The 13,330-nt window shown below is 45.2% G+C and overlaps 4 protein-coding genes across 4 annotated transcripts; 3 read left to right on the top strand and 1 right to left on the bottom strand.

Annotated features, from left to right (window-relative positions):
- Nucleotides 1-640: 640 nt before the first annotated feature.
- On the top strand, nt 641-2,178 carry AOL_s00007g515 (uncharacterized protein; the record flags this gene model as incomplete). The annotated part of the gene is made up of 2 exons (XM_011120416.1): nt 641-740; nt 833-2,178. 2 exons carry the CDS (start codon nt 641-643, stop codon nt 2,176-2,178), a joined length of 1,446 nt encoding a protein of 481 aa, XP_011118718.1.
- Nucleotides 2,179-3,463: 1,285 nt separating this feature from the next.
- AOL_s00007g516 (uncharacterized protein) lies at nt 3,464-4,785 on the top strand (the record flags this gene model as incomplete). The annotated part of the gene is made up of 5 exons (XM_011120417.1): nt 3,464-3,908; nt 3,978-4,050; nt 4,110-4,276; nt 4,344-4,408; nt 4,486-4,785. 5 exons carry the CDS (start codon nt 3,464-3,466, stop codon nt 4,783-4,785), a joined length of 1,050 nt encoding a protein of 349 aa, XP_011118719.1.
- Nucleotides 4,786-6,289: 1,504 nt separating this feature from the next.
- On the top strand, nt 6,290-7,246 carry AOL_s00007g517 (uncharacterized protein; the record flags this gene model as incomplete). The annotated part of the gene is made up of 1 exon (XM_011120418.1): nt 6,290-7,246. One exon carries the CDS (start codon nt 6,290-6,292, stop codon nt 7,244-7,246), a length of 957 nt encoding a protein of 318 aa, XP_011118720.1.
- Nucleotides 7,247-8,174: 928 nt separating this feature from the next.
- AOL_s00007g518 (uncharacterized protein) lies at nt 8,175-11,162 on the bottom strand (the record flags this gene model as incomplete). Its single annotated transcript, XM_011120419.1, has 11 exons — nt 8,175-8,231; nt 8,293-8,412; nt 8,473-9,465; nt 9,534-9,654; nt 9,716-9,815; nt 10,070-10,118; nt 10,192-10,404; nt 10,480-10,625; nt 10,695-10,771; nt 10,894-10,967; nt 11,061-11,162. The coding sequence occupies 11 exons, from the start codon at nt 11,160-11,162 to the stop codon at nt 8,175-8,177; spliced, it is 2,052 nt and encodes a 683-aa protein (XP_011118721.1).
- Nucleotides 11,163-13,330: the final 2,168 nt, after the last annotated feature.

Here is a 13,330-nt window from a genome sequence, read left to right on the forward strand (position 1 = left end):
CCCAAAGGCTGTAAAGCCGCAAAACCACAACCAACGAGTCTTCAATCCATCGGACTGGGACTCGTGAACAACCACAACAGATTGTAAAGCGTCCGCCTCATATGAGCCCGAAGGACCTACTGCGATACCTCTCCAAGCCCGCTAAGTATGTCAATTGGTTGAATTCTGTTGCTGAAGAAGGAAGATATTTAAGTGCTTAACGGGTCCTAACAATGCATGCGATGAATTCAGGCCCAGATAACACCCGTCCAAGGACATAAACCATCACAGCAACCTTTCTTCTGAACATCAAAATTTTATTCTAAACAGAACGAGGACCTCCTCGTCTGCTCTTGACCGGTATCGCTTTCCCACGATATCGGCTTCTTGACGGCGAGGACGGGGCAGCCTAATCGCCAACATTCTTTGCTGAACAACCTTCCCCTCACCTCCCTTCCGGGGTAGATACCGCATTATCTATCCTCAGGGTTATCCCTTCATCTTCACCTTCGTCTTCACCCTCACCTTTACCTTCATCTTCACATTCATATTCGTTTCCCCCCACCTGCTAGCTACCGTTGGAACATCAAACCAACAGCCTTTCTACTTGCGATCTTTCTCACCCGTTTAAAAACTTAAATCACTCACCACTTCTACGAGAATGGTTCAATTCAACCCAGCCGATTACCACAATGAGTCAACTCACTTGTCAATCAATCATGAGGCGACTATTGGTCTAGATTCCACCAATGCCTTTGAAGGTATATTGCAACATCATTTTCGTGTTGAGATGTGGTAGAAAATACCTCTACGGAAGAGAAATAGCGTAGCTAACATGAGTCGTCAACACTAGGCCCAGAAAAGCTCCTAGAGGTTTGGTTCGCAGCCTCGCCAAATGACCTACCATCCACCTGTGCTCCTGGTGGCCTCAAAAATGTCCACGAACAGCGATGGAAGGATATGCTTGATCTTGTCAAATGCAAGGTCTTGTCGGTCGTCACATCTGAAGACGTTGATGCCTATCTCCTCAGCGAGAGCAGCATGTTCGTTTTCCCACACAAGCTGATCCTTAAAACTTGTGGCACCACGACTTTATTGCAAGGGCTTCCCGATATCCTCGAGATTGCTGCTCTCGACGCCGGGTTTGCATACACTCCTTCTAGAACCGGTAAACGAGCTGCAGCTACTACCTACAGAGTGTTCTACTCCCGTAAGGCCTTCATGTTCCCTACCAAGCAACTCCATCCCCACAGGAGCTGGAACGATGAGATCGCTTGCCTCGACACCATGTTCATCAAGGGAAGCGCTTATATGATTGGCAAGATGAACGGAGAACATTGGTACTTGTATACTACGTCTCCAAACCAAGAGTTGACTCCTCCGGCATCACCAATCGAGGTTGAGCATAGCTCCAACGGCACCGAGACAAAGATGATGTACTTTCCAAACAGTATCAGAGGAGAGGATGAAACTTTGGAGGTTCTCATGACAGACCTCGACCCAATCAAAGCCAAACAGTTCTATCTAGACAACGCGAGTGCGGTCGCGCATAAACAATTCTTTGGGACGAACGGCTGCACCACCAACGGGTACGTCGCTGAGAGATACGGACCACTGTCCTCTCGTCTCGGAGACTCTGACAGCTCTGATTCCGAGACTGAATTGGAATGCCCAGCGGAGTTGACGACGGAGGGCCATGCCCTGGGAACCGTCGTTGCAGAAGCGTGTGGATTAGTTGATGTCTATCCGAAAGCTAAATTTCCAGAAGCCCGGATCGACTCGTACCTTTTCACCCCCTGCGGTTTCTCTGCCAATGCAGTCATCCCCACCGAGACAGATACCCATTACTGGACTGTCCACGTTACCCCGGAGCCACACTGCTCCTATGCCTCATTCGAGACCAACGTCCCTGGAAACCAAACAGGTCGTGAGACCGTAGACGTTATCCAGCACGTCGTTGACATCTTCAAACCGGGCAAGTTCTCAGTCACATTGTTTGAAGCCCGTCCTTTGTTCGATCCTCGATTCCAAGATGTCGCTACCCTCAAGCGTTCCAACAGAATGGATAAAATCAAGGGCTACAGACGCATCGACAGAATCGTCCACGACCTAGAGGGCTACGACCTCGTATTTAGGTACTACGAGCGTGAAGATTGGAACGGTCCATTGGGGAAAAACATCGGCTACCATGAGTTCTAATTCGAAACGACGGGATATATTCGGGAGCTAGATAGAAGCCACCCTCCTTTGTCTCCACTTTTTTTTCTTCGCTCCTCCAAACTATCTCCAATGGTGGTATTTGTATCCCTTCGGATTACGTTTTATACACAATTGCTTTTCTTTCTTTCCCCTCCTTTCAACCCTACTTATACCACATGTACAAAGAGCATACACCCTTTAAGTACGTCTATCAGTACAGCTGTACATGTTTATTACGTGGAACAATTTGTTCTCTGTTATTATCAGCCGAGAGTAAGCTTAATCCAAACTTCAATCATCGACGACCCATAATCTACCTAGTTAAATATCGAAAAGCGGTAATCATTCCCGTAGTTTACCATACTAGACGTCGATTTCGTGTTAGCGTCAAACTTAGAAATACATAAGGAGTAGTTAGTAATGAAATTCTGCTTAGTGTGTGCACAAACGGCACCAAGGATGGAAGGACGGAAGTTCGAGAGGCGAGCAAGTTAGCAATACTCTTGGAAACCTTATAGTTACGGGTCTTGATGCCTCAAAGGGAGAAATGAACCTTATATCATGGAATACAAGTCAATATGCATGGAATGCGACATCGGTAATTCTCATTCAGTCCCTGCAGCCTCCAACCGACTGTTAACGAGCTAGCGCCGCTGTTCTCCGCAATTGCGCCTTAGCGCCTGTAGCTAGACCACCGGCTAAGGCAGTTTTCGCCCGAAAGAACCGTTAACTTGGGTTAGCTAAGGAAAAAAATCTTTTCGGACTGGGACCAAATGCGGGTATTCCGGATGAGCGAATGGGATGTTGTGGTTGCTCATCATGTTGCGGTTTCGCAGGGTCTTGTTGATGGCCAGAAGTTAACAGAGCAGAGCTATGAACAATTAACAGTCGCAGGCTGTTCCCTTTCGACTATCACTTCGATACTTCTTTCCCAGAATCCTGTAGACCTTCCTTCCATCGCCATTTGATTCCTATTAATATTCTTAAGGTCCTAAGTCCCCGAATCTGTCACTACAATTTAAATAAGAAATCCAGTTGCATGCGACCGATGCATTAATAGAGTATCCATTGCCTCCGTATATCTCGACCTCGAGCTTATAAATATTCGCCCCTCGCCCCCAAAAGGATTTCGTTCTAGGCTCAATTCACAATTCATACCTATCTTAATACCATCTATCACATTAACCGCTTCTTCCCGTCTTTTAAATACTCTTTGGTGTCCCTGATTCACTCTGTTTGAAAACAAAAACCTTCTCTTCGGAAAAAAAAAAAGTCTGTTCGGTTGATGGACCATACAGCCTACCAACAAACAGACTTCGCCGCTCAACCTATAAGGTCACTCGCGAACCTCAATACACCTTCCACCCCTCAATCTTTAAGCAGAATGACCCAAAACGACGTTATGTCCTCTGCGACAGCCCCAGAGCAGCAGCAGGAAGCTTCGGCGCTCCCACTTCCGCCACCACACCTCGAGACAAACCCGCTGTTCAGGTCGATAGCTGCAAGCACATCGGTTTATCCACATTTGCATCCCCGTCCACTGCAGGATGCTCCGGTGGATATTAAAAACGCTATTGTTCCGGTGCAGCCCCAGACCAGGTTCCAACTTAACGGTCATGAGCCTACAAAGACGCTAGATACCTACGGAGCACACACTCCTGCTGTTTCGAGACCTGAAAGTCCTTTCCGTCTGGCTACACCAGTGGATTATGACGGATTGAGTTGGCCGAGTATGTTACACAAGATTCCGTGAATTGTGCTGAAATTTTAAGATTATCTTACTAACTAGGGTATGTTAGGTACCGGAACTAGAGCGAGGTTGGACGAATCTGAGGAAGAGAAGGCTGCTAGGGTCAAGAAGATGGCTGGAGCGTATGTTTTGAAGCCTATTTGTAGTTGAAGCTCTGGACCCATGCTAACATTCAGTGTAGTATCCAGACCCTCCTTGAGTGTATCGGCGAGGACCCATCGAGAGAAGGCCTACTTGCGACCCCGGAGCGATACGCCAAAGCTATGCTTTTTTTCACTAAGGGATACGAAGAGAACCTCCGCGATGTTGTCAACAATGCCGTTTTTACAGAAGATGCAGACGAACTAGGTACAATTCCAATTTAGAACTAGTAACCATGGCTATCGGCGCTTTCTAACAAGTTTTTTTTGAATAGTCATTGTTAAGGATATTGAGATTTACAGCCTGTGCGAACACCATCTTGTCCCATTCACTGGAAAGGTATGTCAGATCCACTCATAGTCAGAAAAATAAGGGGCAAAAGGAAATAATAACACTAATACCATCGATTCTTTCAGATGCACATCGGCTACATCCCCAATAACCAAGTTATCGGTCTCTCCAAGCTCGCCCGTATCGCAGAAATGTACTCCCGTAGACTTCAAGTCCAGGAGCGTCTTACCAAACAAGTTGCTCTTGCTATTTCAGAAATTCTGAAGCCCCAGGGCGTGGCTGTCGTCATGGAGAGCACGCACATGTGTATGGTTATGCGAGGCGTTCAGAAGTCTGGCGCTGTCACAACCACCAGCTGCATGCTTGGAAAGATGAGGCAGGCTGCTAAGACAAGAGAGGAATTCTTGAACCTAATCAAGAGGTAAACGCTTAATTGCGTCTCTCATATCCTTTAGTATAGTTTATGATCTTGGTAGGTATGGTTTCGTTATATATTGGCAACGGTGCTGAACCGTTTGAAGTGCCACTCGGCGTATAATTTTTTCCGGCGAATTTTTTTTTTTTATGATTGGTTCTCCATCTTGATGCTCTTGCAAAGCCGGTTTCAACATTGGGCGGTAACTTTTGGTTTATTTTTAACATATATTCATTGCATCCTTTTTGACTTTCACGGAGCTGGGGGGGATACAATGTTACATTGCTCATATTCAACATTATAGAAAAAAAGGGAGCATGCAAGAACCTACGAGGGGAATATGGGAGGATTCACAGTATCTTATGTATAACACGGCTTCGCCGCCAATTTCCAATTTCCAATTTCCTTACCTTCTTAATGATGGAAAAAAGGGGGGTTCTTGGACTATCTTTCTTGTCCTGTTTCTGGGATCTCATTTTTCTTTTCTTTATCTTTTTCGGTTCTGATTGAGCACCTAGTACATGTGCACGGCCCTCTTTCAACATTGTACCGATGTATTCTATATACTTTTAGTGGGGTGGGGTGCGGGAAGGAGTTGGAACAGCTGAAAGGTGCAGATGGGAAGGGTTCTGGGAAGGCGTTCACCACGCCTATATAAGTACTTAAGTACTTAAGTACCTATTTCAATGGACAATTGTGTACCTAGACCTTTATTTCATGGTGTCCCAGTACACTTTATATTGTACATTTGGTTTTTGGTTTTATAGATCCGGATTTTTGAAATTTGAAGTGACTTATACCTCTTGCATACTTCGGGTACAATGATAGTTACCCAATTACCAGACTACGAATAGCTTAAAAATCGTCCACAAAAGCATTCTTGATCAAGAAGTCGATAGAGATAACACACAATCAATAGTTAGTTACTCTATAACTACTTAAGTAGTTGGAATCGAATTTGAATACTCATGAAGACGGGATAACTGTGCATAGATATATCATGGAAGATCTATAAATTGATCTTAAATCCACTACTATAACTACAATTCGTTAAACTTACGAACCCACAAACCCACCAGCGGTTTCTTATATTCAGCTATTAAGAGATCGATCGGTTTAACTGCACTTTCTAACTCAAAATACCAAATATATGTTCTCTCGAAGATTCAAATTCACGTTGAACGTTCACCTGTGCTGTTGCAATTGTGCTGGGCCCACCAATCCCAATGTGGTAATTGTTCAATTCTCATTGCATGTTCAACAATACATATAATTGTTAATTGATTCTGACACGTTTGGGACGCTTCTCATGACATTCATGAAAGTATCTGTGAATTAAAATGAAGAAGCGCAAAAAAAAATGAGGGGGAGGTTCTCCCTCTCCTCTTTTTTTGGTCTCTTCTTGTTTTCTTCGTCCTTCTATATCCCGTACTCTTCGTAGACATCTTCGAAAGCCCTTCTTTCTATCTCAGCATCAATTACCCAAACCGCCTCGATAGACTGCTACCCAAAAAATGCAACAAGAACAACACACCACTCTTAACACGCCCGCGAACACGATGGAGAAAAGACGAGCAACTCTCGATGAACTCAAAGAGTACAATTTATCCGGTGTCCCTATTATCCCAAGTTCTACTTCGCACCGGTACCATTCTCATAACCGTGGGAATTACAAGTACAAAGATGAAATCGATGAAGACCTCGAAAGGGGATTGGCCGAAATCGAGCTTAGTGTCGATGATTCCGTTCATCAGGGACATAGCATCAACAATCGCAATCGCAATCGAATGCCTAGAAAAATAACCATTCTCTCAAGGCCTTCCGAAAAGCCTCAAAATAGTGCTAATTCAGTCAATATCTCAAATTCTACCACCGGCAAAGTTCAGGATACCAAATACCAGAGATCCAATAATACCTATACTCCACGCTACCAAGGTTACGAGAACACGGACTTCAACAACCTTTCTAAGACTCAACAGCGAAAGCTGCGTGATCATGACAGATTGGCTCGTGTTCAACAGCGAATTAATTCCAATCAAGCGTACAAGGACCAAAAACTACATTCAACGAATGCCAGCTTGAAAGAAGACGTTCAAAATCCCGAAAGTCCGACCCCATGTATTGGTTCTAGCACCCCTACTCCCTTGAACTCCAAGAACTCCGATCGGCTTTCGAGTACCTGCGGTTCTAAACCCGTCCCTAAGTTCACGATTATGCAGCGACCCCCCCGTCCTGCTAAAACTCCTTCTTCAGTCCCCCCTCTGGTTCCTCTCTCAGTCGACGCATGGTTGGACCAGCAAAGCACTTCAGGCCCCTGGAACCCGCTCAGACTGGATACTAAACTCAATCCACGAGGTAATCGAGAGCTACGTCGTGAACACTTTCAACAAATCCAGTTGGAGACTGATGCCCACCTTGCGCAATTGAGTGGGTATCAAGAAAAATTGGAAACGTCAATCAAAGAAGACTAGTGGTCTGTCTAAGTAGGTTAGTGGCTTCGGCTCTCAACTAAGGCCGTGTGGCTTTGAATGATTTCTTAGTTACTAACAATCAACCAATATTCTTTCTTTTCCGGGTTCTAGAATACGTTTTACCAAAATAGGGCCCGAGGCGCCGGAAAGAAACCTTGTTTATTCAATTTGATTTGATTTCATCATTTGCTGTTGATACTAGCCCCTCTAGCGTCTACAAACCCATTTAAACTTCAACTTCCAATAGCTTACTTCATAAATGCTAATATTAGTGCAGTACCCTAAATTAGTCTTGTGTTATCCCAAATCTATTCTCACACCTGCTAACCGAGACTACTCCATTTCTATTTCGATCTAAGAAACAATAGGAATCGAGATCTTAGCCTAGAGGTGGCAGACCAAACGGCATAAATAGCCTCAAATTACTGAGCAAGAATTACTTTCTTCATTTTGGCCCTTTTTCTCTTGGTTTTCTTTTTGTTTTTGAGAAAAAATGATAAAATAAAGAGATCACGATTTCGTTTGGGATTTAGTACTAAGTAGGGATCGCTATTAAGATTCATCAGCGTCATAAAAGTAGGACAAGAGTATGAACATGAACGTAGGTTAGGTCCGATAGTGGAAACAGACGACAAGTAGGGAAGCAAGAAAGTGCGCATGCGTGCAGAAAGTCATTAATGCAAAAAGCCGATTCCATGTGTCCCCTCTAAAACAATAAGAAAAACCCGGAAACAGTACTGCCCCGCTTTTGCAACCATGTAAAACGAGTTCGGTATGTCTAAAAGGCTAAAGGGAGAAAATCATTGTGCAAGAGACGCAAGCGATTAAAAGAATAAAGAAACTTGGTGGTGGAAAGGAAAGAGAAGAAAACAAGACATCACACCCAAAATTTGAGCGAGAATGCTGAAGTAGAGGTCAAGCAAGCCTACTACAACTTGGAGGCGCTCCACGGGAGAGAGAGCTTGGAAGTGAGCCAGTTCCACATCTGAAATCGTTGTTAGTATCGGCAAGCAAGAATAGGAAGGGGTTTGCGAATTGTAACTTACGCCAGGGTCGGTCTCCTCGACCTCAGTAGGGACGGCAGTAGGATCATACATCTTTCCTTTAATGTATTCAATCAGAGTGTCATCATCCATTCCAACAATCTCAGGATTGCGCGCAAGATGCTAATATACAAGTCAGTAAGTTTTGAATTAAAAGTGTTTCCGTATGGCTTATGTACTTACGTTACGTTCAGCGGCGCGAACGACGCCAAGAGCAACTCTGGCGCTAACATCCCGAATTCGATTAATCCTCGGGTAGATGAGGCCATCATCACGCTCTTCCTTTGTTAAGGATGTAGCAAGGTATTCGGCAGAGGCGTAGATCATGTCTTGGTTGATCAAGCTGGCCTGGGAAATGATAGTTCCCATTCCGATGCCTGGGAAAACATACATGTTGTTTCCTTGACCAGGTTCGTAAAGCTTGCCGTCTTTGCCTTCATATGTAGGGAAGGGGCTGCCAGAAGCGAACAAAACCTTCTCGTTTGTATACTTCATAGCTTCCTCAAACGTACATTCGGACTTGGATACAGGGTTAGAAAGCGGGAAGATGATCGGGCGCTCGCTGTAGCTAGCCATCTTCTTGATGATGCCCTCGGTGAAAGCCCCACCGATGGTAGAAAGACCCATCAAGATAGTAGGCTTGACATAGTCAAGAACATCCTCAAGAGTCTTGTACTGCTGTCCGTTGTTGTCGCTGCGAGAGAAAATGAGTTTATGCTCTTGGAGCTTGTCACCACGATCATTGGTAACGAGACCCTTGGAGTCAACAAGGTAAAAGAGCTTTCTCGCCTCATCTTCGGAGAGATTGCCCTCCTTCTTGAACATTTCCATGATTTGGCGGGCAACACCAACACCGGCCGACCCAGCACCGAGAAAGACCAAGCGTTGGTCCTTTGGAGCAATTCCAGTATCACGGACACCATTGATGACACCAGCAAGAACGACAGCGCCTGTTCCCTGAATGTCATCGTTAAAACATGTGTACATGTTTTGGTACTTGGCAAGGGATGGGAAGGGGTTCTTGAAGTCCTCAAACTGGATGATGATGCTAGGCCAGCGAGCCTTCAAAGCAGCCATCATCTCATCCAAAAACTTCATCATGTCCTTCTCACCAAGACGTTTCATCCTGGTTCCGAGATACAACTCGTCGTTAAGGAGTCGCTCATTATCGGTACCCTACCGCGAATATTAGTCTTGGTACGTCTTTACTTGACTATGTGTACTTGTCTATAGGGGGAACGTACCAAGTCAATGACAATAGGTAAGGTCTTTGTTGGATGAATACCAGCGCAAGCGGTGTACAAGGCGAGCTTGCCAATGGAGATTCCTATACCTCCAACGCCCAAGTCACCAAGTCCAAGGATACTAATAATAAGTGTTAGAGCATGTATGCTGTATGCACATGAAGGCAAGGGACCAAGCATACCGAGAGCCATCGGTGACGACACAGATGTCGACCTCCTTCTCTGGCCAGTTCTTGATGGTCTCAGCAAGGTTGCCACGCTCCTTCCACGGAAGATAAAGACCTAGTCAAGAGAATCAGCAAGGTCCGTCACCATAGTATTAAAATTAAAAAGGCACAGGTGCGAGTCAACAAAAGCTAAAGCAAAGGGCAGTGTGCGTGTTGGTGGGTAGCAATGTGTTGAGACATGTTTGACAAGGTGAGGTCGGGCCGAGCTGATCAGCCACGGCTGGGGTCTTGAGAGTCCGTGTAACAACCACCAACCTCAGGCATCTGGGATCGGGATGCCGAGAAATTAGCTGGAGCGGGGGAGCTCACCTTCAGGTTCGGAGAAAATGTGGCTCCAGTTTTCGCAAGCGTCGCCAACCTTTTAGGATATCTGTTAGCAAATCGGGTGCACACTTTTTTACGATAGCCTGAATCGGAATGTATGCACTTACGACGGGTGTGTAGACAAGGGGAGTAATATCCTGCAGAGTACCCGAGACTAAATTAGCCTTCCCGTTCGAATCTGTGGTACGGCTTCCATTTTTCCGAGTATTCGGTAAGGGAGCATATGCGGGTTCATCCCGATACCCTTGCCGAGAGCCAGATTTAAAAAGATCCGACGCCCTCCTTTCTGGTTCGGCCCTCGGTCTTTTCCTCACCCAATTCTTTTTTTTGGTTTCACGGAACGGCTCAAAAAAAAAAAAGCGGTTATCGACAGGGAACTCTGGTTTTTACTATACCTTCATATGCCCTATGAGGAGACGGTAGAAGAGGTTGAAGTTGGAGTTGCGAAGATGCGACAAATAGACATACTTGTCGAGTCCGGATTTCTTAGATTCCAGAGCTTTCAAGCATCTTTTGATCTGGATATCGTAGGTCTCGACGACTAAAAGACAAGCCGTCTTAGATTTACTTCGGAAAGGTCTCTTTTGGCAGCCTCAAAAACTCGACCTACCTGGGGGGACGAGGCCACTGATATGAAGGTGTTCCCTCAACTCAGGTTCATACGAAGTATCGAAACGGGTCGACATGCTGTAGGGTCGAGAAAGTCAGTTTCACCAAGCTCTCATCTATCTTCTTTCTGGCTGGCAGGCAATAGGCTCCAAAACACACACAAACCGAAAGGGATGATGATGATAGTGGAAGGGACTTACGTGATGGGGTTCTTAGGAACAGTGTTCTGTGGCAAGGAAGCAGTGACCTTCTTCTGATGTTCTTGAGAAGGATTCTACACACAAGCGTCAAATAATTATCAGTTGACGAAATCCCAACAAAATCTAGCTGTCAATTGAATAAACAGCATAGGATATCGGGTCCTTACACGAGCAATACCTTCAATAGCGTCGGCACTACTGTACTTGATGAGATCTTGAGTGGAAGGACTTCTGCTGAGAGCAGCTGGAAGGGTAAGACCGAGAGGCATTTTCGCGAATGGTCTGGCGGACGGGTACTATTTAAAAATTTTTCGTTGAGATGCGATTCGTCCGAAGGAACTGGTTATTCTGAGGAGCTTGTGAGTCGTACTGTAAGGAGAGACTAGAAACTAGGAAAGGCCGAAGGGTTCGATTGCGAACTGTTCCGAAGGTCCAAGGTATGTACCTGCTTACCTTTTGAGAGTAAAAAAAAATAAAAAAATAAAAAAAGCCCGCGTGGAAAGTCTTCAATCCTTGCAAGGGTGTTTCGGAAGACAAAAGTGACTAAAACCTATGAGATATCAATGGCGAAATGGGACTTTGGTCAGCGATTGCTTTTTCTTGATACTTGGAATGTGATATTTGTCTGTCTCTCTGCCCGTCTGGGGGTCAAGCTAGATCTCCGACGCTGGCAGGATGAATTCCGAAAATTTCAAAGGGTGGAAGGAAAGAAGGAAGGGTCGAGCAGGGTATTGAACCTTGCTTTGGCACGACTATGGAGCTGGTGCTCGTGCTTTGAATGAGATATTAACGGTTGGCGTCTTGGTATTCAAGGACGTCACGCTAACAGCAGACGTACCGAAGCTAGCTAGCTACGGAGCAGCAAACAGCGGTACAAAAAAAGGTACGAGCGGGAAAGTTTGGAATGCGGATAAAATCGATCAAGAACTTTGAGGTTTTATGGACCGGAAGACTTAAGGTCTTGAGGCCAAAGAGTGCTTTTTAAAACCTCGTGGATTTGGAGGATGGTGAAGATGATGAGGGTTGATGAACTGACTGGGGGAGAGATGAGGGAGATCGAAAGTTCAGCTGGGAAAAGAAAGAAAAGCAGAGAAAAGAAAAGACAAGACAGAACAGGAAAAGAAAACAAAAGAAAAGAAAGCAAATGTCAGCAAGCCAGCAAGTTTACCTAACTGAACTACTTCTCACTTAAGTTAAGTAACTAGCAAGAATTGCTATGTAAGGTTAACGAAGTCAGTTAAGTTACCCCACCTGTCCTGCTCTGTTCTGTCCTGTGCTGTCTTCTCGATGCCGACTTGTTCGTTAACGTTCGTTCTGTTCTGCTCTCCGTTCATATTATTCACTACCAGGCACTTACTCGCCGTCGTCCCACAGCACCCCGAAAGGACCCTTTCTTTCTTTCGCTCTTCTTTCTTCCTTCTTTCTTTCTTTCTTTTTTCTTTTTTTCCGCAAGTCATCATCGTATGGACTTACATCCATACATACTTACTTACTTACTTACTTACTTACATACTTACATATTTACATACATCAGCATCAGCAGCATCATCGTTTTCAGCTCGAGGCTTACTGCATTACATGTACTTACATATGTAATGTAAGTCAAGATACCTACAATTGCAAAGAAGGCTAAGGCCAAACGGCAGCTGCAAACTGCACCCCAAAGTCTGGTTAGGCCAATTACCTTTCCCGGGCGCTTTACAGCCGATACCTGCATGGGATTGGCATAGCATAGCATAGACGAGCTGGTCCATTGCAACTGGTTTGTCAAAAACAGACGCAGTTGGACTTTTGCGTGCCTCGATCCGTCTGACCGTCACACTTCGTCTCAATTCTTATGTAACAGAATACGATGGGGTTCCCAAGCTTGCAGCTCAACGTTGAGATCAAGCTGGTCCAGGCCGAACTTGTGACGAAGTTACCTGGAATTTTACCTTTTGGCCTCGCCGTCCTGCCGATGCCTTTCCCCCCCGATTCATTCTCTAGTTGGCTGCTTTGCTTTGCTTTCTTTTTGCCCACCGCCGTTCTCCGTTCTGACATACAAAAAGATGGATGCTACATGTAATGTTGAAACTGGAACCTCGTGTCGAGAGCCTGACAATCGGACCTTCATTACGTACCCACTCTTTGTCTTCAGTGCCTACGCCCTATTCAAGTCCAAATCCAAATCCGAATTAGAATTGCAATTCGAATTCATGCGTGGGTATACCGGTAAAGTACCCCAAATGCTCAATTGTTTCAATCGCCCCCGAAGCAACTTGAAACTTTAGCTTCGCCGAATCCATGTCTTAACATCTTCAAATTGTCTTTTCGCTTACATCGCCATCCTCCAGTCATTCGTTCACCCCCATGAAGATACCCCGAAAACGTGCCTGATCCCTTCCCTTACTTTCTGGCTATTCTAGAAAACGCGGGAATTTCTCTTAATTGCTTCGAG

Source organism: Orbilia oligospora (assembly GCF_000225545.1).
Source record: "Orbilia oligospora ATCC 24927 unplaced genomic scaffold scaffold00007, whole genome shotgun sequence".
Taxonomy (NCBI): Eukaryota; Fungi; Ascomycota; class Orbiliomycetes; order Orbiliales; family Orbiliaceae; genus Orbilia; species Orbilia oligospora.